This window comes from Suncus etruscus, chromosome 10, assembly GCF_024139225.1.
Source record: "Suncus etruscus isolate mSunEtr1 chromosome 10, mSunEtr1.pri.cur, whole genome shotgun sequence".
Classification (NCBI taxonomy): domain Eukaryota; kingdom Metazoa; phylum Chordata; class Mammalia; order Eulipotyphla; family Soricidae; genus Suncus; species Suncus etruscus.
Window position 1 is genome coordinate 6960426 of NC_064857.1, and position 25726 is coordinate 6986151.

General features: G+C 38.1%; 1 protein-coding gene across 3 annotated transcripts in view; it reads left to right on the top strand.

Annotated features, from left to right (window-relative positions):
* RUNX1T1 (RUNX1 partner transcriptional co-repressor 1) overlaps positions 1–23894 on the top strand; it is a 177147-nt gene extending 153253 nt beyond the window's left edge. For all 3 annotated transcript variants that reach the window (XM_049782120.1, XM_049782119.1, XM_049782121.1), the window contains 3 exons: positions 2521–2589; positions 7108–7298; positions 19735–23894. In XM_049782120.1, the coding sequence (XP_049638077.1) occupies positions 2521–2589; positions 7108–7298; positions 19735–20010 (536 nt within the window). In that variant the 3' untranslated portion in view covers positions 20011–23894. The remainder of the gene's footprint in view (positions 1–2520; positions 2590–7107; positions 7299–19734) is intronic.
* The last annotated feature ends 1832 nt before the right edge of the window (positions 23895–25726 follow it).

Sequence of the window (25726 nt, forward strand, 5' to 3'; positions counted from 1 at the left end):
TTTGGGAGGGCACACCCAGCTGTTCTCAAAGCTTGCTGCTGGCTCTGTGCTTAAGATTCACTTCTGGTAATGCTCAGGAGACCATATGCATTTCTAGGGTTCAAAATCAAGTTGGTACATGCAAGTCAAGCACCTCACCTGCTCTACTGTCTCTTCTGTCTTCATAGGACTATATTTAGCGTCATTTCTTATATTTTTCTCTGTGAATTGAGCCTGTTGCTTTGGAGATATTTCTCTTTTTTATGGTCTCTGGAATTTTCTAATTTTTGTTTTGTTTTGGTTTTGGGCTTCACCCAGGAATGTTCAGTGCTTAATCCAGATGGTGTACTTAAAGATCACTCTTGGTAGAACTTGTAGGACTATATGTGGTATTAGGAGTCTAACCCTGGTCAGTTGCATGCAAGACGAGCACAATTATGTTCTTCTTTGGATTTATTTATTTTGGGGTCCCATCTAGTGGTGTTCAGGGCCCTGCACTCAGGAATCATACTTGGTAGTACTTGGGGATCATATAGGATGTGGGGGATGGAATCTTTGTCAGCCACATGCAAGGCAAGTGCCTCACCCATTGTACTGTGTTTCCAGACTGGCTATTTTGAATAACTGATATTCTTTCTATGAAATACTCTCCATGTTTATTTTAAAAAATATCATTAGATGCTTTGTTCTATGTCAGTGTGAATTTGATGTATTCCATTGATTTCCTAATTTTTATTTTTTTAATATTTATTTATTTTTGGATTTTGGGCCACACCCAGTGATATTCAGGGGTTACTCCTGGATATGTGCTCAGAAATCGCTCCTGGCTTGGGGGACCATATAGGTGGCCGGGGGATGGAACCACGGTCTGTCCTAGGTTAGTGCGGGCAAGGCAGATGTCTTGCCTCTAGCGCCACTGTGCCGGCCCCTCTTATTTTTATTAATTAATTAATTAATTTATTTATTTATTTATTTATTTACTTTTTTGGAGGCCACACCTGGTGATACTCAAGGGTAATTCCTAGATGTATGCTTAAGAATGACTCCAAGCAGGCTCAAGAACCACATGGAATACCAGGAATCCAACCTGGATTGGCCTTGTACAAGGCAAGTGCCCTACTCATGGTACTATTCCTCTGGCCGAGCTTTATTTTTTTTTTAATAGGAGTCATTCTATCTCTGGTTTGAAGATCTTTTTTGCTTTTCAGGACTTTGTATTTGTTGTGAGTAAATTGTTGATCTCTGGGTAATTTCTCTCTGCCCCCTTACCCATTTCAAACAAGAACTATTCTCTGCCTGAGCTCAGTGACAAGTTGTTTCTCTAGTCGTACAGTTATCTCTGCCATCAGTGACTTACTCCTGAGTTCATTAAAGGAAAATGGGTCTTAGCCTTCCAAGTTCCGCCAGTTTTTGCACTATAAGGTTTAAGCTATAGAGCAAGTTGTTTTAGGCTGTTTTTGATGTAAATGATGGTGATCTCCACAAACTTAAATTACCATCTTATGTTTTCTTGAATTTATGTGCATCTGTATCAATGTCTTTGTTCTGAGGGCCACACTTGGCAAAACTGAGAGGTTAGTTTAGGCCCTGCTTCCAGGAATCAGGCCCTATGGGATAGGGGGATCATATTTGATGCAGGAATCAAATCTGGTCAACCTGTTCAGCAAGGCAAACACTTTTCCTGCCATATTATCTCTCTAGCCCACCCATGTCAATGCGTTATGAATTGACATTACTTCAGTGGTTTAGATATTTAGTTCTGTCCCTCCTTTATGCCACCAATGCTCCTGAAACACCTTGATCCCATTCCTCATTATTTCACATTTGTCTGTCTTCTCCACTTTCTTTTCTTCTCCTCACTATACTCTGGGACCAAGAGTGCTCTAGATACCCCCATTTAAAGTATTGCATTCCTTTAGGCAGTTATTCTAAATATTACATATATGTGATACCATCCTGATATCTATCCTTCTCCTTCTGGCTTACTTCATTTAACATAACATGTTGCAGTTCCATCCACATTGTGGCAAACTGCACGATTGCATCTCCTTTTAAATAAGCAATTAAGTATGAGAACTGATTGATCACGCAATAAACCTTACTATTTATTAGAAGGCGGTAGAATCAGAGCTGCGTGAAAACTACATTATGCTAATATTTGACTTTCTTTAAATAACTGCTTGACTCCTCAAAGGGAATCAACCAAATATTTTTTTTAACAAAATAAACTATACCAATGGAAATGACAAAGTGATTGTGTATTGGAAACAGCATTTGCCAACCTCTTATTGTATAAGAAAATCATTAAAGTTGCTTTGGCTTGAGCATGCAAGGCATTTAGACAAATTGTTTTCCTTAAGCTCTGATGACTGGCCTGGCTAATTTTGTTTTATTTTCTATAAGTGAAATCCTCAGCCTTTTAAAATTACGTTTTTGTAGAGAAGCCAAGAGAATGGGCATTGCTTACTTCCATTCGAGTAATGACATAATGTGCTTACCATGGTTTCCTTTTTCTCCACCCTCTTCTTATTATTTTCATAGACGCTCATCGGGAATTCCTTCACAGGCCCGCTTCTGGATATGTGCCAGAGGAGATCTGGAAGAAAGCTGGTAAGAATTGTTTAAAAACACGAGTTTCGTGTTCTGGCAGCTGTATGCAGTTGTTAATGCAGTGATGTGAATAATGACAAGAAAAAAACCTTTACTGCTAACAACAACTAAAATCAAACAAAACAAAACAACTTTCCCCCCTCCAGTGGGAAAAATTATGATGAATATTCTTATACCAGGCCCAACATCGAATGTACATTGCTTTCTTTTAGTAGCATCTGCTAGTGCCACTTGAATTGAAATTCTGGTAATATTTCAATTTATAAATTCTCATTTTTCAGCAGTATAATGATTTTAGACAGTAATGTGACTTACAGCGTCTCAATTTACTTGCAGTTTTCCTACTGGAAAAGAAAAAATATTGTGATGTATAAACCAAGTTGCATATTTAAACCCTTTTCCCTAAATTTAAAAAAACACCTCAAGCTTAGTTGCCTTTTTGCACTTAGAAATTAATACACTGGTTACCACTAAATTTTTAAGTTGATCTTTCTGTGCTAAGTGAAATATCAGCAAAATTTGTTGTCAATGTTTTTGACATAAAATTGTATATAGTAGTATTAATGTCTATGCTTGAACATACAATACAGAATTTTAACTACTATTACAAGTTTTCTAACACTGAGATATGCAATCCTAGGATCAAGATATTTTTATATTAAATGGAAATTTTTTTTTTTTTGGTGGGGAGCCCACACCTGGTGACACTCAGGGATTACTCCTGGCTATGTGCTCAGTGGCTCGGGGGGACAATAGAGGACACTGGGGGATCGAACCAAGGTCCATCCTAGATCTGCCATGTTCAAGACAAACACCCTACTACTGTGCTATCGCTCTTTCCCCTAAATGGCAAATGTTTTTAACTTCTAATTTAGGTTTTCATATAAATTATCTGATTTTCACTATGGGATATTACTGTACCATTTGAAATATAAAGTTCTTGACAAGTCATTAACTTTCTGAACTTTAAGGAACACAGAATTTTGATTAAGGTCCAGTACTATAAATATTGAACCAAGCCATATATCATATATCAACTGTGAAGAGAAAACAAACAGATCAAAAATTAGAGATGGCTTGACAAATATATACCGTGGCTGAGCATAATTGTTAAAATAGTAGGATTGAGGAACAGATAATACTTTTATGCAATTTGTCAGATTAGCTATCTGGGTTGGGAACCCCAATCAAGTAGTATTTTTTTTCTACAAAAAAAGATTTTTCCAACCCCCCACCCCCAAAAAAGTTTTTTTTCCCTACAAAGATTTCTCTCTGGGTTTTGATTTAATTCAGTTGCATCTGTGGCACTCTGCATCTTGCTTGCTTTGGCTACTTGACTTTTGTCCAAATGACTGTATAGATTTTTTTTTTAAAAATACCTATTCTTTGAGCTGATATGGAATTTAAAAATCGGACAGTACTCTTAGATTTAATAGCACCAGTGAGGAAACAGAGAGCTCTCCTGTATGTTTAACAAACAAATCATAAATCTATTTAATTTGAAAGTAATGAGTTAAATATATTTATGTTGGTTAGCTGCATAGTCAGACACAATATATAGTATTGTGTCTAAGAAATTTTCTACATGGTAGTAGTTAAAGGAAATATGCTAAAACTATTAAAATGGATTGGATGCTTCCTACCTAAATGAGAATGGTTCCTTCTGACCATTTTTTCCTTTTTAATCTCTTTAGTTCAACATATTCCAGTAGAAAGTACAAAGAGTTACTATTTTGGACAGCAAGAAAGATGACTTTTTTTTTTATGTTGAAGGGGAGTCTTTTTCTGCCTTCCCAGTGTTTATGTATACTTAAGTTAAATTCTTGATCGTTTGTAAAGAAAAACTGACAGTACAGTCCTGTTGTAATCCAAATTTCTCTGTGCTATTATCTGCTCATGTCTTTGTTTGACTGCTATTAAGTGAGAGCAGATTTTTCTGAATATATCACCTTTGTTGGAAAGTCAACTTGAATAGCTAGGCACAAAGGAAGTCCTATCATAAGTGGTAAGCAATTGGAAGCAGATTCAAAACTGCACCATGTATTTTCTACATAATCAGTTTCTTTTTTAACTTGACATGTTATAATAATATGTTCAGTCCACTGTATTTCATTTTTCCAAACTCTCGAGTCTGTGGGTCTTTGAAGCCAGTTCTGGGTATACCAAGGTTGAGGGTGCTTCAGGTGTATCCAGAGGTGTCCCAATTTCTGTTGTGTGCATACATGCTCTAAGAAGGTTGAAATCTTTTTTAATTGATTTTTAGATTTGTCTATCATCTGTATTTGGTCTTCCTTCCAAAATATGCCTTAATAGTGGTATTGATTACATATGTATTTTCCTAATTGTGATACCCCTAATTTAGCATAAAAACAATTTGGACATAGTTTTATGTGGGTAGATACTACATTTAAAGTGTATTTAAATTCTCCAGAAACAGATCAAACTTTCATCTGGAAGCCTCAAATAATATATCTTCATAGGTTTCTTAAAAATGCATTTTTAGTGTTTACAGTACGATCTAAATTAAAAAATTTTACAACCCTGACGTATTAAATTTTTCCCTAAAAGTTTTCTTTTCAATAACAATAACAAAGATAGCAAAACAAAGGTAACATACTCATAAAGGTACGCAAATTCTTTATTAAAGTGTGTGCTGGGGCAGTTTAACTGAAAGCTGGCTCTTAAATTGCAACTGACAATTACCTTCAGTATATATTTTTTTGCAAATATCAGTGAATGTTTGCAGTTGGTAATAAATATTCAAGCATCTTGCAAATGTCCTACCAATTCTCTTTGCTGATCTGTATATGCCTGTGGGATTTGAAGAGGAATGCATAATTTAAATAGAAATTGCCTGATTTGCATATACAATTAGTCAAGCTACAGCTTTGATCGTAAGCAAAAATTATTGTCCTGTATTACCACTTAGCTAGAATCTTAATTCACCTTGAATATTCAAACTACATCATGCCCTGGCTAGATCATTAGAAGGGCAGCACTTCCCTGGTCCCCAGTCATTATGATACTATAATAAAGATTCCTTTCTATTTCCTGGTGAAGAGGGTGCTACAAGCATGACCCAATGGTTGCTTTCTCTCCAGATTTTAAATGGCTTATCTTGAAGCTACCACAGGCTGAGTATATTTTAGTCACTATCTCCACTCTATCTTTCCCTTATATTTTAGTGTATCAAACCCGGTAGGCAATAATTGCAGATGAGTAAACTACAGAGGTAATGCTGCTGAAATGATAAGAATACAAAAATCTTGATGGTGAATTACTAGAAAAAGGCTTTTTTGAGCCTCAAGTCAAGGAGATTGAACTTGTGAAATAAAGCACAGAATGTAAAGAGACCATAGAAGTACTTGCTCCTTTTCCATTTTTAATCTACAGTTAAACATTTTTAGTCAGAATCTATGTTTTTAATTAAACAGAACATTTAATTAAGGTGCTTTTTAAGTGGGTGAAACAATTAAGTGCAAACACTTGAATGAAACGTGTCATAATTAGTTTTAATAGAGTGTTAATTGGGACTAGGTTTGCCAAGTTAATAATTACTGCTTATTAAATTTTCAATTAATCATTGTCATTTTGCTTTGAATAAAGATGAAAATTAGATAAACTAATTCAAGGGGAGGATATTTTCCCTTGTTAATTAGAACAGTTAATTTTTTTAATGGAAATTACTTGTTTTAGTTGTCAATCTTACGTTGTACATTAGTCAAATTTTTGCACCCTTTCCAAAGCCAAAAATAGCTAGCTAATTTGACACCTTGCAGGTTTGTAGTCAGGCCCGATTGTTCTGCCCTGTGGAATGATCCAATTACATCTGTCCAGTGTAACAGTTGGCTGGGCAAAAACCACCCATATATTTAGTTCAGTTGAGGGACAACAGTTTCAAATGTGGAAATAAAAAATGATATTTTAAAAATCTCTATCACTTTAAAATATCTATCAAGGCACATATCACATCAATCAGAAAGTATAAAAGAGGAAACATGGAATGATCTGTTTTCTTTATTGATTTCACACACCAATTGCTTTAGCAGTTACCTTTTCACTGTGGCACTATGTTTTTCATCAGCAAGGTAATTGTTTAATAAACTTTATGTGTTTATGCTCCCTTTCTTCTGAGGACTTGCTTTAATAAGTCATATGTTCATATGACTTGCATTGAGATGATCTACCTACTTTTTAATGTCTCATTTATTCAGACATATTTTTTGTTTGGATTAAAAACAAACCCTTTGCCCCTTAACTCCTTGGTACCATCTTGAGCTATATCAGTTTTGGGGAAAAGTTGTCATAACTCAGTAGATTAAAACTTGTATCCCCCGGGCATAGAAGTTAAAAGAAAATAACTTGCATCTTCGTGTATAGCCAGCCACAAGAGTGTCCAGTGTTTAGAATGTAAGGTTTACCTGTTCTAGCAAAGTGTACTTAATACAAATCAGTCTCTAAAGGTCTTTACTAACAGAGCAATGTCTTCTTGTCCCATTTGGCCCGCCTGGCATGCAGAGGAGGCCGTCAATGAGGTGAAACGCCAAGCAATGACTGAGCTGCAGAAAGCGGTGTCTGAAGCCGAGCGGAAAGCCCATGACATGATCACCACTGAGCGTGCCAAGATGGAGCGCACGGTGGCTGAGGCCAAGCGACAGGCGGCTGAGGATGCCCTCGCTGTCATCAATCAGCAGGAGGATTCCAGCGAGGTGAGGGCATGGGAAAGGACTCACCTGCCACTTGTGAGGGGCCTTAGTTTTGGTTCCAAGGACTAAGAATGAAAGAAATCTGAAACTGTAGGCATCTTAGGTCTGGAGGTGAGGTTGAGAATAAGAAATTAGAAGAATATGAAGAGTCCTGGCACTTGGGGGAATCATCAAGAAATGATTACATTTTACTTAGATTAAAACCTAAAGGAACAACTCTGGGTTGTTTTTTTGTTTTTGTTTTTGTTTTTTTTTTGTTTTTTGCTTGTTTTGATTTTTATTGAAACCATTGTGATTCATAAAGTCCTTCATAGCTGGTTTCAGGCTTACAGTGATGGTGAATTAGGGCCATGGCCATTCCTACCACCAGTGTTGACCTCCATCTGCCATAGTTCAGTGCATGCATCCCATATCTCCACTCTTAGCCCCCTGGCCTGCCAGTATAACAGGTTCATTTTAAGTTTAGATTGTTATAGTTTGGGTCTCTTGATTCTATTGTTGTCAACTTTGGTTTAGATATTTAGTTCTGTTTTTTTTTATTTTCTCTACCAATGCACCTGAGACCACTTGGCCCTTGGCCTCCAACCCCCACCCTCTATTTTTTTCCTCAATTTTATAGAAAAATACAAAAATACGAGGTAAAATAAAGTAATTCATGTCCCAAGGTTCTGTGAAAAAAGGTCTGAGGCCCTATCTAGAAGATTAAAAATATGATTAAAAGAAAAGAAAAAGGGAGGAGGGATCCTTTGTTGTTTTTGCATAGACGCAACAAATGTTGAGGAAATTAGAAAGAAAATACCCTTAGCAAACATAGCAGTGTCCTAACCCATGAAGCAGTCTGTCATAAGACCAACTACAGGGTCCAGGCATACTATTTGTCTAACCCTAAGGTCTTTCTTCATGGTCCCAGGAAAAGTTCTCTTCAGTCATGGTGGTCGTAGTCAGGCTTCTGTAATTAGAGATCTTGGTTTTTGCACATATCCTATGGGGTGTCATGGAGCATCTTCTGATTTCATTTCACTGTTAGTGACAAGGCAGGAAAACCTGCCCTGAAAGCAAGTTGTTGTTGTTTGTTAGTCATTGGGATGTCATGCAACCCCATCCTGGAGCAAGTCAATGCCAGGGCAGCATTAGGGCCTCCTCAGGTAGAAGTTTGATTCCTGATGCTGGTGCAGAAAACCATGCTGATTCCAAGGATGGGTTCTAAGGTTCATGGTTAGATGGTCAATATCTGATCAACTGATACATTGGGTGGGTAACAAACCACGCCATTTAAGAGATTAAAAGTGAAATTCTTATAACTTCCTCAGATTATTTAGACACAAGTCTCACATATATGTTTCTGTGTGTTTTCCTTCCAGTAGAAGAATTTTAACAGCCCTTTGTGGATTGTGATCATTAAAGATATCATACCAAGGCTCAAAATCACTTCCTTACTGTTCTTTCTCAAATGCGGTAGCAAGTTTTGCACAGATTTTTTAAAAAAGATTTTTCCGCCATTACTATGGCCATTTTGTAGACACATAATCATGCATGTGCACATGCATAGCTCAGATCTAAGAGCATTTTTTCACACACATATATACATACACAAATGGCTAAATTTTCCATAAAATTTGTAAGAGCCATCAAGTGGTCAGCTCATAGCATCTGTGTGTGTGTGTGTGTGTGTGTGTGTGTGTGTGTGTGTGTGTCTCAAACCACAACTGAGGGATCTAGGTACTTAACTTACTGAACACTTTGCAACTCATGATATAGAGCCCAGTGCCTCTAATGTTCAAGCACATTGTAGCATGCCACATTAGGACAACACCATAATCCTCAATCCAAAGGTATTTTCGAGAAGAATGACAGTCAGCCACAACAAGCTGACCTAGCAAAAACCTTAACAGATAAATCAATGGTCCAGTACAATCCATATCTATAATTTGTGAGGAAGAGTAAGAATTTAATTTGTACCAGGCTTCCCTGTAGATGAAAGACCATGCAAGAATCACTCAGTGCCCAGAGTTTCTATTTAATGTGTAGCAGATGAATAACAAGGGGACAAAAGGAATTGATTTTCAGCATTAAAAAGTTTCAGGAAAAGAGCGACAAAGGGAAGTATATCTTCCCTTTTAACTGCTGACTTTTCAATGTCAAGTTAAGCTAGATATAAATTTAATTTTATTGGCATCTTGTGATCAACATATTTAAGGACATTGTTTAATTTATTTAAAATTTTTTTAAATTATTTGCATCTCATAGAATTGTCCTGTTCTAAGTTGTTATTGTGAGACCTGACTGTTGCCTTGATTGACACTCTTATTTTTACATACACATTTTAGGGCTTTTATGTAGGTTGAAGATCTGTTGGCCACTAAAAAGTAAAGATAGATGTCCAGGAAATAATTAAGAATGAAATTTCTGGATTTTGCCCATAACAGCATGTATTTTTTCTATTTATTATCTATCTATATATATATATATCTTATTATCTATAAGCTTTGTATTTTTTGTATTTTTTCTTTTTTCTTTTTTTTTACATTTTTGGGGCCACACCTGGTGGTGCTTAAGGCTGATTTCTATCTCTCTGCTCAGGATCACTTCTAGCATGTCTACATCTGTAGACATGTAATTTATTTTCTAAAACCTACCCTTAATATATAAGATCTTCACATTAGTATGTAACATTTAAAAAAATATTTTTTAGTAAATGATGTATATGATAAGTAGTAGGTAGGATACATTAATCCTGTTAGAGTAATCTTAGTAAAGCTTTGTAAAAGTAGTGAGAAAACTGGGGAGATATTATAGAGATTAGGGTGCTCCTGGAATTCAGTCTCCAGCACTGAGGGCCTCCCAGACAACACTGGGTAGAGCCTTGAATCCCATAGCCACCAGATGGCCCTGGTTGTTTGCAGCATGGTAGGATCCAAGTAGCTCTATCTTGTTGGCTTTAAACACTGAACTCTGATGGCCTAATTGGCTGAGAATTGCTCAGAAGAAATTCTGGGTCCCCTGATCACCACTTTGGTTTGACCAAAAACTTGAGAGAGATATGAAAGAACTAATTCTTTAGCTCTAAATTCCTATCACTGATTGTCCTCAGAACAATAGTGACTGAGAACAAAGAAGTGTCTCTGGCAGTAGGTCCATTTCAGTCTGGATCTTGGTGGACTTTGGGGTCCTTTTGGACCTTGTGGACCTTTTGGTCCAGTTCATTGTGTCTCTTCTGGCATACTAGTTTGAATATAGAGGTACATGCTTCTTTCCTTCCCTAGGATTCTATTCATTAAGAGGGAGAATACTACTTTGAAGCAGATCGATGTTTTCTGCACCATGCTCTTTCCTTCCCTTCAGAATGGGAAGCTTTAAATAGAAAGGCACAGATAAAGGCCACTTGTTCAGTGAAGCTTGCAAGACATCTTAAATCTTTCTTCAGGCCCTTTGAGACAGAACCATAGCAGCTTTTGGTTGGCTTTCTTAGAGTGAAACAGTGCTCTACTCCCCAATCCAACTCCTCTGATTCTGGCATGGGAGAGGGTATTTGCTAGGTTGTCTACTTGAGCAGGTGCATTTGAGAGAAGACATTTCAGGTATTTTTCAAAATTCTTTGCTTTACAGGCATGTATATTAATCTTTCAGCCCTAGCTAAGGCTCACATAGCATTATGATTTGAAAATCTCCTGTTTGTTTTACATTTGGGGTCTACACTCACTCATGCTCTTACTCTTGACTCTGAGCTGAAGGATCATTTCTAGATGGGCTTGCAGACCATTTGGAGTTCCAAGGGTGAACCAGATCAACTGCATGCAAGACAAGGATCTTACCTACTCTAATATTTCTTTAGCTTTTGAAGTTTTTGAAAACTGTTTTTTTTTGGGGGGGGGGGAATGTGAGGTATGACCATTATAGTAACTAGAAATAAAACATTTTCATTACCTATAAGTGCCACTCATTTTAAAAATGTTCTCAGATATTAATAGACATTTTTAAAAAATTATTTTTGTATCATATCTCCAGAGTTTTATCTGATACATGTGATGCTAAATAACTTCTCATTTATGTATTTATTATCCCAATAACAAATTACTAAGTTATACTAAATCTTGCAATAGTGCAATGCATAGAGAATAGATCAACTTCCCTACTTTCATGTAGACTATACGTCTTTAAGTAGAACCAAATCACAATGAAGTATTGTGGAATTCTGTGTATTAAGGTTTTTGTAGAAATATCATGTTCCTTCTAATGCTTAAGGATAACCAGGAACTGAGAACAACCCAAATGAGCAATATGAAAGAGGTACAACCCATCCAACAGGACAAATAGTAAAGCATTTTGATAATAGCCAGGAGATTAGAAAGGCAGAAAAGACTGGTAGTGAGGTCTGTGATCTTGGTGCTGAGTTGTTGCAGGGTCAAAAATAGTAAAGGCTGGGTAATGCTGCTGAGGGTGACACTGATGTACTCCAGTGGAGCTACAGGACAGGTAGAGATCAGATTTTAGTAGGATTTAGGAGTGGAGGAGAAAGCTTGAGGGCCAGGTGTTTTTGCTTTTGTTTTTAAATGGGCCATACCCAGCAGCACTCAGGTGTTATTCCTGGCTCTGTACTCAGAAATTGCTCCTGGCAGGCTAAGGGGACCCTATGGGATGACAGGAATTGAACTTGGGCCCATCCTAGGTAAGCCACCTGCAATGCAAACACCCAATCACTGTGCTATCTCTCTGGCCTCAAGTTGAGATAAGTGAGATAGTTGGAAATGACAGCTGGTAAGGGAGACTATCAGGAGGGCAACTATTTCTTTCTGTCAGGCACCATCTTGAACTCCCCAGTTACTGAAGGAAAACGAATGTAAGAAAACAAATTATGGTCTCAGAAATGCAGAATTTTATAATGTCTTGGAAACCAAGTGAACAAATTTCAGTAAGGAATATTGAAAAAGGATAGGAAAATGTTCAGTTGTGAATATTCACCAAGTTTGAGGATAGTAGGTCCAAGGGAAAAGGTTGATGTGGTGAAGCATACTGTATTAATTATTTTTATTTTATTAGAAACAATAAATTATATTTTAATTATTTTAATCAATAAAATAATGCTATTTATTTTATTGTGTTTTGTTATTATACTAGTGGTGTCTCTAGTTGCATGCTTAGGTTTAGAACTTCACTTCTTTTTACAAGGGGGGCGGTATTGGCTAGTTCTCAGGGCTTACTCCTGGCTCTGAGTCAGGAATCACTCCTGGCAGGCTCTTGGAACTATATTTTCTTGGGGGGGGGGGAATAAATCCAAGTTTTCTATATACAAGTCAAGTCCTTACCCACTGTAAAATATATCCAGCTTTAAGAACTTTCTACTTGTGAGGGTTGTCTGTGCTAGCTCTGGAGCAAGGCCTCAATTTAGTCTTCTTTTCTTTCAGCCAGTGCCAAAAGGATGTGGTGTTTGTGGCGATTGTGTTAGGATCCACCTACTGAACTTCAGGCACTGTGGTTAGCATTGACATATTCCTGAATAACCCTGTGGGTCTTATTCCGGCTTTGCAGTGTTGTTCCAAGAATTTAAGTTACTGGATAGCATGGATGTAGTTCAGTCCCTCCATCAGGTGATACCATTGGCAATGAAGCCAAATCAACCACACTGAGCTCTTCAGAACTGGAAGCTGTTTCCATTATGCACAATGTTATTATAGGGTACAGATAACTTTCCAGGTCAACATCTGCCTCATTTTAGGAGTCAGTCAGGTTTCTAGAGTGTTCTCATCAAACAGGAAAGAGCTGAAGAAAACTATATGAAATTTAAGAAAGTACTTGGTTTCAGTTCAAAGACTTGAAACAGACATTAGCCACATCATTTTCTTTCTGTAATCTTCAGCAAGCCATTTGCTATCTAAGATACTTCTTCAGATCTCATTTTCTTAAGCTTCAATATAGGTGAAAATGGTTTCAAGGGGCCAGAACAATAGCACAGCAGTTGGGCATTTACCTTTCATGCAACCGACCCAAGTAAGACCGGCTTTGATTCCCAGCATCCCGTATGGTCCCTTGAGTCTGCCAGGAGCAATTTCTGAGTGCAGAGCTAGGAGTAACTGCTGAGGGCTGATGGGTTGTGGCCACAAAACCAACCAATCAATCCATAAATAAAGTTAAAAAAAAAAGAAAATGGTTTCAAGTTTTTAAATGCAATATAAATAGAAGATATTGTGATCCTAGTGTGGATGTAAGAAGAACTTCCATGATAATCAGTTCACTTAACATTTTGAACATTAACTGCTGTCAAGAGTTACTGTGGAGAGCTATAGATCTGTAGTATTGAAGCAATTTATAATAATTTGAGAGAATATATATTGTTGGAAAAGAAATGCCAAATAGTAAGAACCAGAGAGGAAACAGTTGGCCTGTAGGGCAGAAAGTCCCTTCCCTGTGTATCAAAAAAACAAAATTAAAAAAATAATTGTTCTTGGGTAAACAGAATGGTTGATAGAAAGCAAAGTATCAACATCCTTTTGACATTCAACTTAGACATTTAAAAACTTCAGTCTATCGTTTTCATCTTTTTGTTTGTGTGTTTGACTGGTTGATTTGGTTTGGGGCCTGTATCTCTTAGTGCTCATAACTTATATTCCTGGTTCTTCCTTCAAGTATCACTCCTGATGAGCTCAGGGGATCATGTGGTCAACCACGTACAAGGCAAACACCCTCCTGACTATACCATTGCTCTGTCTTCCAGTATTTCTCTATTTATAGTGGTTTTGCAAAAAGGTGGGAGAGAGGATTATATCAGCTTCTTCATCTATGCTATAACCTGACTTGGATTAGTAAAATTATTCTAATTTTTTAATGTGGCCAGAGCCATAGTACAGCAGTGGGGCGTTTTCCTTGTACTCAGCTGACCCAGGATGGACCTCGGTTCAATCCCTGGCATCCCATGTGGTCCCCAGAGCCAGGAGTGATTTCTGAGTGCAGAGCCAGAGAAACCCCAAGCGTCACCAGGTGTGGTCCCAAAACAAAACAAATCAAAACAAATTTTCTGCACCTACCACTGTGTCCAGAAGAGATTAGGAGGGACTGAATGTCATTCATTCAGTCTTGCATTTGAGCATACTAGACAAGTATGGTTAGAGAAATTAATATCCTTCCTAATGAGCCTTTATTGGTTTATTGATATATTTTCAGCTAAGGGTGCCCTACCCAGTGGTCTTTAAAAGCTCTCCTAGGCTCTATGTTCAGGGCATCACTCCTTTTGGTGCTCAGAGGACCATGTGGGGCTGAGAATTGAACTCAAGCCTCCATGTTGCAAAGCATACTCTCTGCCTCTTGAACTCTGTCTGGCCACTCCTAATAAGCTCTGTGAAAAGGAATGTGTCCTTTGGAGTTTTCTGTTGAACACTCAACGCCAAATTGCCTGTACATTCATTACACTGCAGCATGGAGCAGTTAAAAAGAAAAACAAAAAGTAGTTTTGCCCCACACCAGCTCAAATGAATTGCTCTTTGTCGTCCTTTCATACAGCCGAAGGTTGTTTTTTGCCCCCAGTGGTGGGTGGGAAATGAAAGGGAGTGAATCACTTCAGAATGGAAGTCAGGGTAGAAGTTGCCAGAACCCTAACCCAGCGATGCGAGCTAGACAAGGAGGCTCAATTCCCAGCAGCTCCACGATCCAAAACATCTGTTTCTGCCTTTGGCACAAGTCCACATTTTTTATTTGTAAAATTGTTCCCATCTTTGAAAACACTTTAGAAAAATAAAGAAGTCCCCATTCTGTCTCCTCTTTCCACTCCCCAGCACATGCATTTGTAATTACCTGGTTTAGTCTGTGTGCTTAATCAGCTTAAATGGGAATACGGCCTCCATCTGATTTCAATCTAAAGAGACCATTGAGTGTACTGGGCAAGTCACCACTCTCGCATCTGCCAAAAGCATGCCTTTGCCAGAAAAAGGATCGAACTCGCACTGGGGTATTTCCTAAAGAAGCCACTTGACTCAGATTAGATGTTTAATTTCCTTAAAATATTATTTTGGATCTGGGTCTCTCTTCTCTAATTGGGATTTTCTTCTGGCAATTTAGACAGAGTGCTTCTTGGCCGAGTTGGATCCCAGATTTAGCTGGCTCTCCAGACCTCCGCTTTAGTCAGCCTCAGCCTTATTTCAAATGCTGGGTGCTTACCTCATTGCTCAGAGGGCCAGGGCAGGCCCAGGTGTGCGCACTCAGGTCTTAGAGAGACAATTATGCATGCAATGTGATCAAATTAATTTTGAGGGTGAAGCTTTAAACATTTTAAGTCATGTTTATGAGGCCTATGATCAGAAGTACACAACTTTTGAGGGACTCATTAAAGTAAAGCAGGAAAGAAATCACTTTGTTCTAGTTATGACATTGACATTCAAATCTGTTTCAGATTTCTTTAACTGTGCACACAAAATTCACCCCTCATTGATGATAGTTTACAATCTTAAGATTTTCCTCCTCTCTCACTGGGTGTCATTTTTGAACTGTGAACATTGAAAAGATGTAGAATGAAACTCTGATAGTTTTTTTTTTTTTACTTAGATACTTTTTCTAGCTTTTTTTTCTGCACCCTTAGTATGTGTGTCAGTATAATCTCATGTTATCTTTGCTTTATTTTGAATAAAGAACTATGAAAGTTCATGTACTTTAAGATGCTTTTTATCTTCCTAGTCTTTTTAAAAATTTTTTTATTTCAACAACTTTATTACATACATGATTGTGTTTGGGTTTCAGTCATGTAAAGAACACCACCCATCACCAGTGCAACATTCCCATCACCAATGTCCCAAATCTCCCTCCTCCCCACCCAACCCCCGCCTGTACTCTAGACAGGCTTTCTATTTCCCTCATACATTCTCATTATTAGGATAGTTCAAAAGGTAGTTATTTCTCTAACTAAACTCATCCCTGTTTGTGGTGAGCTTCATGAGGTGTAACTTCCAGTCCTTCTCTCTTTTATGTCTGAAAGTTATTATTGCAAGAATGTCTTTCATTTTTCTTAAAACCCATAGGTGAGTGAGACCATGCAGAAACTCTGATAGTTTTAAACCAGAATTCTTGAGCTTATGGGTTTTCAGCACTCCAGATTCCCCTAAGTCACAGGGATCCTCAAACTTTTTAAACAGGGGGCCAGTTTACTATCCCTCAGACCATTGGAGTGTCTGACTATAGTAAAAACAAAACTTATGAACACATTCTTATGCATAAAATCACACTGCATATATCTTATTTTGCAATGAAGAAACAAAACAGATACAAATACAATACGTGACCCGCGGGCCATAGTTTGAGGACCACTGCAAGAGTTACCTCATTCAATAGAAAAATTAGGAAGATGTGAAAACTGCTCTAGCACGTTGCATGCAGTGATAAAGTAAGCATACAAGGGTGATGGGCTGATACCCCAGAATATATTTAAGAGCTTGAGGCCACCCAGCTTGTACCTCTAAAGCTAAACAAAACTCAATAAGTACAATATGGAGGATTTTTAACTTCCTGAATATCAGGACTACAAAAAAATTTTTTTTTCCATTTAGACTCAGTCACATTCCAGGAGTTGGTTGGCATTGCCTAATTCTATTCAGTATGTCGAAAAGAAAATAGTTCAAGTCAAAGTGGGTAAGAAACCAAATGATCATGTGGCACAACAATGGGGTCAATTGATCAGGCATTTGTCTTCTCAAGGTTCTTTCTCCTCCTGGAGGACTCTTTCGGGCACCATCTCTGTTAGTGTCACTTTCAGTCTTGGAGCCATCTTTTCTTTCATCCTCACAGACATTCCACATTGTTCTGTGTCTTTGGTATATGATCTGCTCTCATGCATTGTATTCCATGTAAAACTGGTTAACTGAATGAGCCCCTGAGTTTGTTAAGACTCCATAGACATACAAAATGTTTGATGAAGTTAGACTTTAACTGTGTGAAAAAGGTAGTCTGGGGTCTCCTGATCGACTTCAGGTAGTCTGCGGACCTTCTTATTGGTGGCTGATGTTTTATTTGACTGATATTTCTTCCTCTTTTTGCTGGTACTCATTGTTCTTGACTCCTTTGGTTTACCTCTGATCATGAGCCTGTGGGTGAGAACCGTTAATTCCTAGCATCCACCAAGGCACCAGTAAGGGGCTTAAGAAAGACTGCCATCACTTAGGCATCAGTGAGATGTTGAAGAGGGAATTCTGTTTCTGCTTTTAAGTGTTACTATCTTTGCCCCGTTGCTATTTCCATTATCTGTCTGACTGGCTATCTTGTATGAAGGGGAAATTTCAATTGATAGAGTAGGGACATGAGAAATAATAAGACAGGTAGGGGTTGGATATTTACCTTTCATGCAGCCAATGTGGGTTGAATCCCATGTGCCAAACATTGCCAAGAGTAATTTTTTGGTTTTGTTTTTGTGTTACACTGATGGCACTCAGGGGTTACTCCTGGCTCTGTGCTCAGAAATCACTCCTGGAACCATATGGAATGCTTGAAATCAAACCATGATCAGCCGCAGATGGCCATGTGCACGTCAAATACCCTACCACTGTGCTATTGTTCCAGCCCCACCAAGAGTAATTTTTGAGTGCAAAATCAGGAGTAACCCTGAGCATATGGGGTGTTGCCACCCCCCCCCACACGCATACACACATAAAAAAATCAAATGAGTAGACTGGACTAAGATATTTGTCTTGCATAGAGTGGATCCTTGTTGTATATGATCCCTCAAGCATGCCAGGTATGGCCCCCGAATAAAGAGATTACAACTCTCTCCTGCTAAACATCATAACAACAATTAATACTTAAATGACCAATTGTGTTTAGCTAAATTATCTGATGCCCACTTGTAAAATTATGTATTTATCTCAAAGTTTAAAACCTCAGAGGCAACTTCTTTTGGGCTTTTTTTCTTTCTTGGCAAGGCCCACAGGAAATTGGCAGTCTGCCTTTTAGAATATCTAAGGATTTTTTAAAATAATTTCCTTTGCTGAGGCTGGAGCGATGGCACAGTGGTAGGACATTTGCCTCACATGAAGCTGACTCAGGATGGACCACAGTTTGATCCCACAGCATCCCATATGGTCCCCTGAGCCAGAGTGATTTCTGAGCACAGAGCCAGGAATAACCCCTGAGCGTCACCGGGTATGACCCCAAAATAAAAAATATAAATTTCCTTTGCTTTTCTAATTCCCCAGAGTTAGTAAAGGGTGAATTAGCTGGAAGCGTTGTATGAATATTAAAATTAGTATCCTAGTTTTAATATTTCTGTTCCTCAAAGCCTAGTTTGACATAATTGTTTTTTTTCGCTGCTGTATGAGTACTTGCTATATATCAGAGGCAGTTTTTTATGCGTATAGTATATTAAAAAAAAACACAAGCAAAAACAAACCCAAGAGTCTTCCCTTCAAGGAACTGAGATTAAAAGACTTCCTTTGATATTGTCTGGCCATTTGGTTGTTGGGTATATTGTAAAACTGCAGTGTAAATGGAGAATTCAAATGTCTTGCCTCAGTCTCAAGTCTTGTGACAGAGAAAGGACTAGAATCCTCCACCTACGCAATTGTATTTTCTTATTCTAGCACAGAGTTCTAGTTCTCTGTATTCCTTGGTGTGGGATAGAGGAGGAAGAAGCTTTGTCCTTAAGTGACGCATTTCCATATCTGCGAGGGGAAGCTAAAACCATAGACACTTAGAGATTTCTCAAATATGACTCAACAAAGAAGTGAGCTCTGAAAATAACCTCATTGAGAAGGCAGGGATATTAAAAACATAAAGGCATTTCAGCCAGTTTGTTCAATGTCATACTAGTAATTACTAGGAACATGTGGACCAAACCCTCTCCCCTGAATCTGTTCAGGGTCCACCTACCACCTCTCCTCCTTGGACTGACTTTTTTTTTTTAATAATTTTTATTGTGACCAAAGTGAATTACAAATCTTTCACAGTAATATTTAAGGTACATAGTGACAATGAATCAGGGCCATTCCCACCACCAGTGTTGTCCTCCCTCCACCCTACATCATACAGCATACAACCCAGCATACATCCCATTTCTCCCTCATTTGCTCTCTGGACTGCTAGTGTAACAGGTCCCTTTTGTGTATAGTTTTTGTAGTTTGTCGATTCTATTGTCATTGATTTTGGGTTTGGTGTTTAAGTCTGATCATTTTTATTTCCACTCAGTGTTCATACAACTGTTTGTTTCTAGTACCCTTCATCCCCCCCCCCCCCACTCAATTCATGAGGCAGAACAAGATGATTCAAGTCATGTAGTTCTGTTTGAAAATTAAAAAAAAACAACAAACACAACACTGGAAGGATTCCTTAGACTCTTAGAGGTTATAAATATCAATTTAAAAGAAGAAAGGGAAAAAAGAAGAAAAAGTATGAAATTCTGGACAGGGAGGAGCAGTGTTGGTGGCCTCAGAAGGGTTTGTAAACTTTGGCTTTCATTGTGTTTTTCTCCTTTTAGAGTTGCTGGAACTGTGGCCGGAAAGCCAGCGAAACCTGCAGTGGCTGTAACACTGCCCGGTACTGTGGCTCCTTTTGTCAGCACAAAGACTGGGAAAAGCACCACCACATCTGTGGCCAGACCCTGCAAGCCCAGCAGCAAGGGGACACGCCGGCGGTCAGCTCCTCGGTCACACCCAACAGTGGGGCTGGGAGCCCAATGGACACACCACCAGCAGCCACACCACGATCCACCACCCCAGGAACCCCATCCACGATAGAGACCACCCCACGTTAGACCTGAGCTCAGAACTGTTGGAGGACAAGACAGCACCCTCAGTGTGCACTGCACTCCTCTTCCTCAGATGCTCCAACTTGTTGTTCTGTTTGTTTGTTTTCTAGATCTGAACTCTCCTCTTTCAGTCCTTCAGCGAGAGAGGACCTAAACTGTATCTTGAGGCGGTAGCAAAACAGTGGGCCAGTAACGGGTCGTGATGACTTATTTGTGGATAACAAAGATATCTTTTTTTCCTTAGAGAACTGACAAAAGAGAACAGAGAATTATACCATGAAATGCTAGATTTGACCTCCTCCCTGTTATTTTCCAGTAGCTGGGATTTTAAACTAGATGACCTCATTAACCGATGCTTTACCAAACAGCAAACCAAGAGATTGCTAATTGCTGTTGAAAGCAAAAAAAAAAAAAAAAATACAAAAATGCTAATATCAAAAGTCACAATGTTCTTTCTATACAATAATGGAGAGAGAGAGAGAGAAAAAAAAAAAGGAAACACCCTCAAGGGCATGAGCACTGGCTACAGCGATGGTAGACATTTTTAACAAGAAGATGAATTGCGTCCGTGGGTTGCAAACTGAACTTGGAAGACCCGCCACAAAACGCACAGATGTGTAGCATATTGGAAAGAAACACAGATGTTCGGTTTTTTTTTCCTGTTTCTGAAAAGAAATAGTATCCAGGTCAACAAAATGAAAAATGAAAGATGATTTGCAGTGGGATGTATGAATACAGCAGCAAGAAAAATTATGCCATAACACAAAAAGGCTCCTTTTTCTATATGTGTGTGTATGTGTGTGTGGCCATACACACACATACACACAAACATACACACACACAGAGAAGTAAGAGACTCAGCCTGCAGTTAATTTGCATTCTGGCAGCCTTGACACCAACCAGCTGCCCCCAATAACCCTTCAACGTTTCTTCACTTTTGCAAGGTTTCACAGAGTAAGACATTGGGTCTATTCCAGCTCATTCTTTTATATCGAAAAATAATTTTACAAAAAAAAAATAAATAAATGGTGGCTCCAGCTCCGGCCCCCTTTCCAAATTTTTTCAACCCCACCCTGTTTGGATTTTTAATTAAACACTAGTAGTTCTCTTGGTGTTAAAACACTCTGTCCTGTGAGGTTTCCCAATGGTGTTTTTCTTGTAAATGTGTTGGACAAATGTGAAGATGCATTGTAGTTTAACCATATGCCCACATTTAGTCTCCTTATTCCTAGTAGGTGAGAAACCTGTATCTTTCTATGCTGCTTTTATATCTGTATGTATTAGTGATATTTCTCTAGTAGTTCAAAAAAGAAGAAAAAAGAAAAAGAAGAAAAAAAAAAGACTCTTTTGGTTGTCCTCAAGAAAAAGAAAAGAAAAAAAGGCTATCTTTCGGAGCTGCTATTTCACTCTTCTAGGATTTTTTTTCCTGAAAACCAGCATGCTTCACGGAATGCTAACATTGGTGTTTTTGTAAGAGGGATGTACATAAATGTATTTTGCACTGTCACAAAGACTCCCTAGGCATGCTTTTATTTTCTCCTTTTTTTTCCCCTTTTTTTGAGCAAACTTTTTTAATATGCTAGAGCCATTTCACCAAGTTTAGCTGTAGCATAGAGTAGCAGTGGATTTTTCTTGCTTTCTTTTCTTTTGTTTTTCTTTTTTTTTTAAATCATTATTAGGGACTTTTTTTTTTAAAAAAAATGAAATAACAAGATATCCTACTTTTAAAAAAAAGACAGTGCATGCATATTGCTGTAAGGTTGTTTAAGTATTTCTAATTTTACAAAAGAAAAGATAACTCATTAGAGCTCCAAATGGTGAGGTGTAGAATGACAGCTTTAACACTGCTGAATACCAGGTTCTACAGTATTCTTAAATAAAAAAAATAAAAAAAGGGAAGTCAGCCAAAGACTGATCTGATGGACCAAAATCAGAATTTTGAAAAGCACCACTAGTATGTTCCAAATGATCAGCAGGTTAAAAGTGTTCAGCAAGGTCTAGTGTAAATCCATTAACCCTTCGTTGTCCAGGGTCCAGACCAGAACTACTTGTTAGTTTTGAAAACAGTTAGCCCAGGATGTGGTTGTGTGCTTTAGGAGAAGTTAGCAATGCTGCAGGCTGTGTAGACAACCAAAGTTTCCGGTGCTGGGAAGATACTTCTCCACATATCTACACATACATGACGCATATTGGAAAACTGAAAATGATCCGTTAGCTTTGTGGGGTTTGTGCTTTTAATGTAGCCATTGTACATTTTAATAATGTAGCATTTCCATGGCTTCTAAAGATGTGCTGAGAAGCCATCTTAAATGGGTTTATTTGCTTTCAGTTCTCTGAAACAAATTTTAGCATCAACCCCCTGAATGTTCATCTGCAAGTTATTTTAACTTGGGGCAAGATTAGGTATATTTTTAAGTGGATTTTTCCTTTTGAACATTCTGATGATGATGGCAAATAAATGCCATCCAGCTGCATGTCGGAAGTTATCTACCAGCACACCTGCATGAAGTGAAGGAAAGAACACATAACCAGGCTCTGAATGGGTTCTATTTATCATGGTGCTCCCCAAAATTCTTTGACCTCACTCTGCTTTCTAGTCTGCTTGTGACACTGGACAGTCCTTTCTTACAGAGCTATTATATGTTCTAGGCTATGAAGGGTTAAAATAATCCAAAAATTAAATGAGGTATGTCATACCCACACGTCTTTATCTCTAGAAGCTGTGATGTATGTGAAACAGCACTGTTATTCTTAACACTAGTGTGTAAAATAAGGATTAGTACAGTACGTCTCATTCCTTTTAATTCAGGGCACCCTGAGTGAAAACAAATACAAAAAAAAAATCCCTAACTGAGCTCTATCTCTGATTCCTCTTCCTGCTTCCCTTTCCTCCTCCTCCTCCTCCTCCTCCTCCTCCTCCTCTTCCTCTCCTGTTTTGCTACATTCTCCTCAGTGGCAAAAAGTTTCACTCTACCTCTGACAGCATGTATATTTTGCACCAGTAGCTAACAAAAACTGGTCTAGTCAAACCAAATGGGCACAAAAGAACCAGGATACCAAAAGTTTAAGCTCATACAGCTGCAAACCATATCACTTCTTGGTAACAATGCAGACCTCATAATCCTAAAAAAGAGAAAGAAAAGAAAACTTTTGTTACTTTCCTTTTTTGCTTGTCACTTATATACAGGCTATGTGAGAGTATAATTTGTAGGTATAACACATTTAAAAAAAAAGTTATCTTCATTGGATAGAATTGGTGGTCGCCGATAGGAATAGAGCGTCCGTCCTCTATCTCTTATCTCTGTCTCTGACTCTTTTCTCTTTCTCTTTTTCTCTGTCATGAGACTGTGTGTGACAGGGCCACCTGTCTTTTTAATTTTTTCCTAACTTTTTTTTTTATGTGTAGGTGCATGTCTTGGGGGATTAAAAAAAATCAAGGCTGGTTTACTTATGCAAAGCATGCCTACGTCTGGAATACTTAGGGAAAGAAACGACTCCATGTTGTCCGAATTCCTCAAGGGACAGAATAAAAAAAAATTGGAGACTGTTGAAATGCAGATTTGAAGTCATTTTTTTAACTCTTATTTTTTTTTTTTTTGGGTTCTGCGACATTCTTGTGAAAAATTAAAGTTGTTGTGCAATACTTAATTCAGACATGTACCACAAGTTAATGGTAGACTAACACTGGGGGGTGGGGGCTAGGCGTCATGCTTTCGTCAGCATACTCTTGAGCTTTTAAAGTCTACTATGTCTGAACTGTGGTTTCTTGTTTATCCTTTTTCCTTAGTTGGACTGTAATGTATGGTCTGTCAACCTGTGAATCTTTAAAGTATGATTCAGGTATTGTTGTATTCTTTACTGTGTAATAAAAAAAAAAAGTTTAAAAAAAATTCTGTATTCTCTGCCTCCCTTCTCCTCAGTGTATATCAGAACTTCCCACCTAGTAACTCTGGCCCGTGGGGTTCCTCTCTGGAGGTAACAGAAGCACATCTGTAGAGTTTATTCTGCTCCAAAACCTTCCACAGTATCAGGGCATTGGCTCAACTCTAAGGAGCGACTAGGGAATGATGTCAGGAAGGACAAATGAGGGTAGTTCTTGGGTAGGGAAAGTGACTCAGCCACCAGAAGCTGGGATGGTGGATCAAGAAAGCAAGATTTTCAGAGGAGAGAAGCATCAGTGGACTCTGTGGTCTCTATGCTGATGAAATGAGGAAGGAATGTCGATCTCTGAAGAGATTTATCCCAACCATATGAATCTCAGGTTCCTTAGTGTGGGGCCATCAGCACATTCAATGGTAGGCCTACGGGTGTTGTCTGATATCCTTCTCTAAAAGTCGCCAGTATTTTCACTCTTGTTTTCTGTCTTGTTAGCATTCACTCCGTTGATCTCTCTAAAGGGAAGTTCCAAATTATCCCCCCTGGACACAAATTCTTTTCATGTTCTCACTAAAAGAAACTGGTTAGAATTTGAAGTTCCAACCTTTCTCCTCTACCCTCCCCCCAATGAACTCTGTTATTTGTTATGTATACTTTAAAAAATATGGGGTTTTGCTTTTTTAAGATAAAATATGTATTGTAGCAGATCCTACTCTAAATGTTTTCAACTTTAAGGGCCAAATAAATATTTGCTGCAAGGGATAGTTGACCCAGCATGAGCAAGAGCTTGTGTCTGTTGAAAGGGCATGAAGATGAATGCTTCCTAGGAGGTGAGATGGGGAGTGGCTTAGGGCCTCTTCATTCTCAGATTAGTCGGGTCCTTGACCCAAGACCTCGCTTGTCAAATGTCTTTCTAAGAAATGTGGCTTTTCTTAGTTCAGGAACTTGGTAAAACACACAAGGCAACCTATATTTAAAAAAAAAATGTTACTTCAGATTAGTAATGGACACCATCTTTCCTACTCCCTATCCCCATCATCATTCCCAACTTGTAATACTTAAAGTTGCATACTTAATTTGTAATGGTTTGTTTTCACAAAAAGCAAGTCAACCAAATAAGACCTAAATAGTTTATTTTATCTGTTAAGATGTGAATGTCTTTTTTTCCTTTTGGAAGTGGAACAGGCCAGCAACCAAGCAGACAGGACAAACAGGAGCTCTTGAAGTAATTCCCTTCCAGGTAGTTCTGAGAACACCTCTGTGACATTTTCAGACACGTGACTATGTTGGACAAATGGGAAATGCTTTGTAGTTTATATGAAAGCTACGAACAAAATCTAGAGGCTTCAAGGTGGTATACCTAAGAAGTGTTAATGATGTATTTCATAATATAAAAGAATGTGTCTGGCAAGAAAGGGCATACAGCTATTTCTCTGGAATGGGTGGGGAGGGAATGAGCAAAGGAGTCCTACTCTGTATGGGGGTCTATATCGTTAATTCCAAGGTGAATAAAATTGTGTTTGCTCAAACCTGTACCTGATTTTTCTGTTCTCAATCAGAATAGAGAAACTTGAGTTAGACAAGTACAAAGCAGCTCTTTTCTTTCCCACTTCGCCTCTGCTCTGCTTTTAGAAATTTGAGATTCAAATAGTACTTATTGAAAACATTTTAATGCTATATGTGTAAAGTCAAGAATTTTGTCTACATCAAGACTATTGTTTTCTTGAGTACAATGAAAAAATTTTGAATGTAGAAAAAAGAGGTAGAAAATCTGCCTTTAGTACTGATATGATCATATTGGAGTTCTATCCTTTACTTTGAGGAAAGAGATAAATTATCCAATATG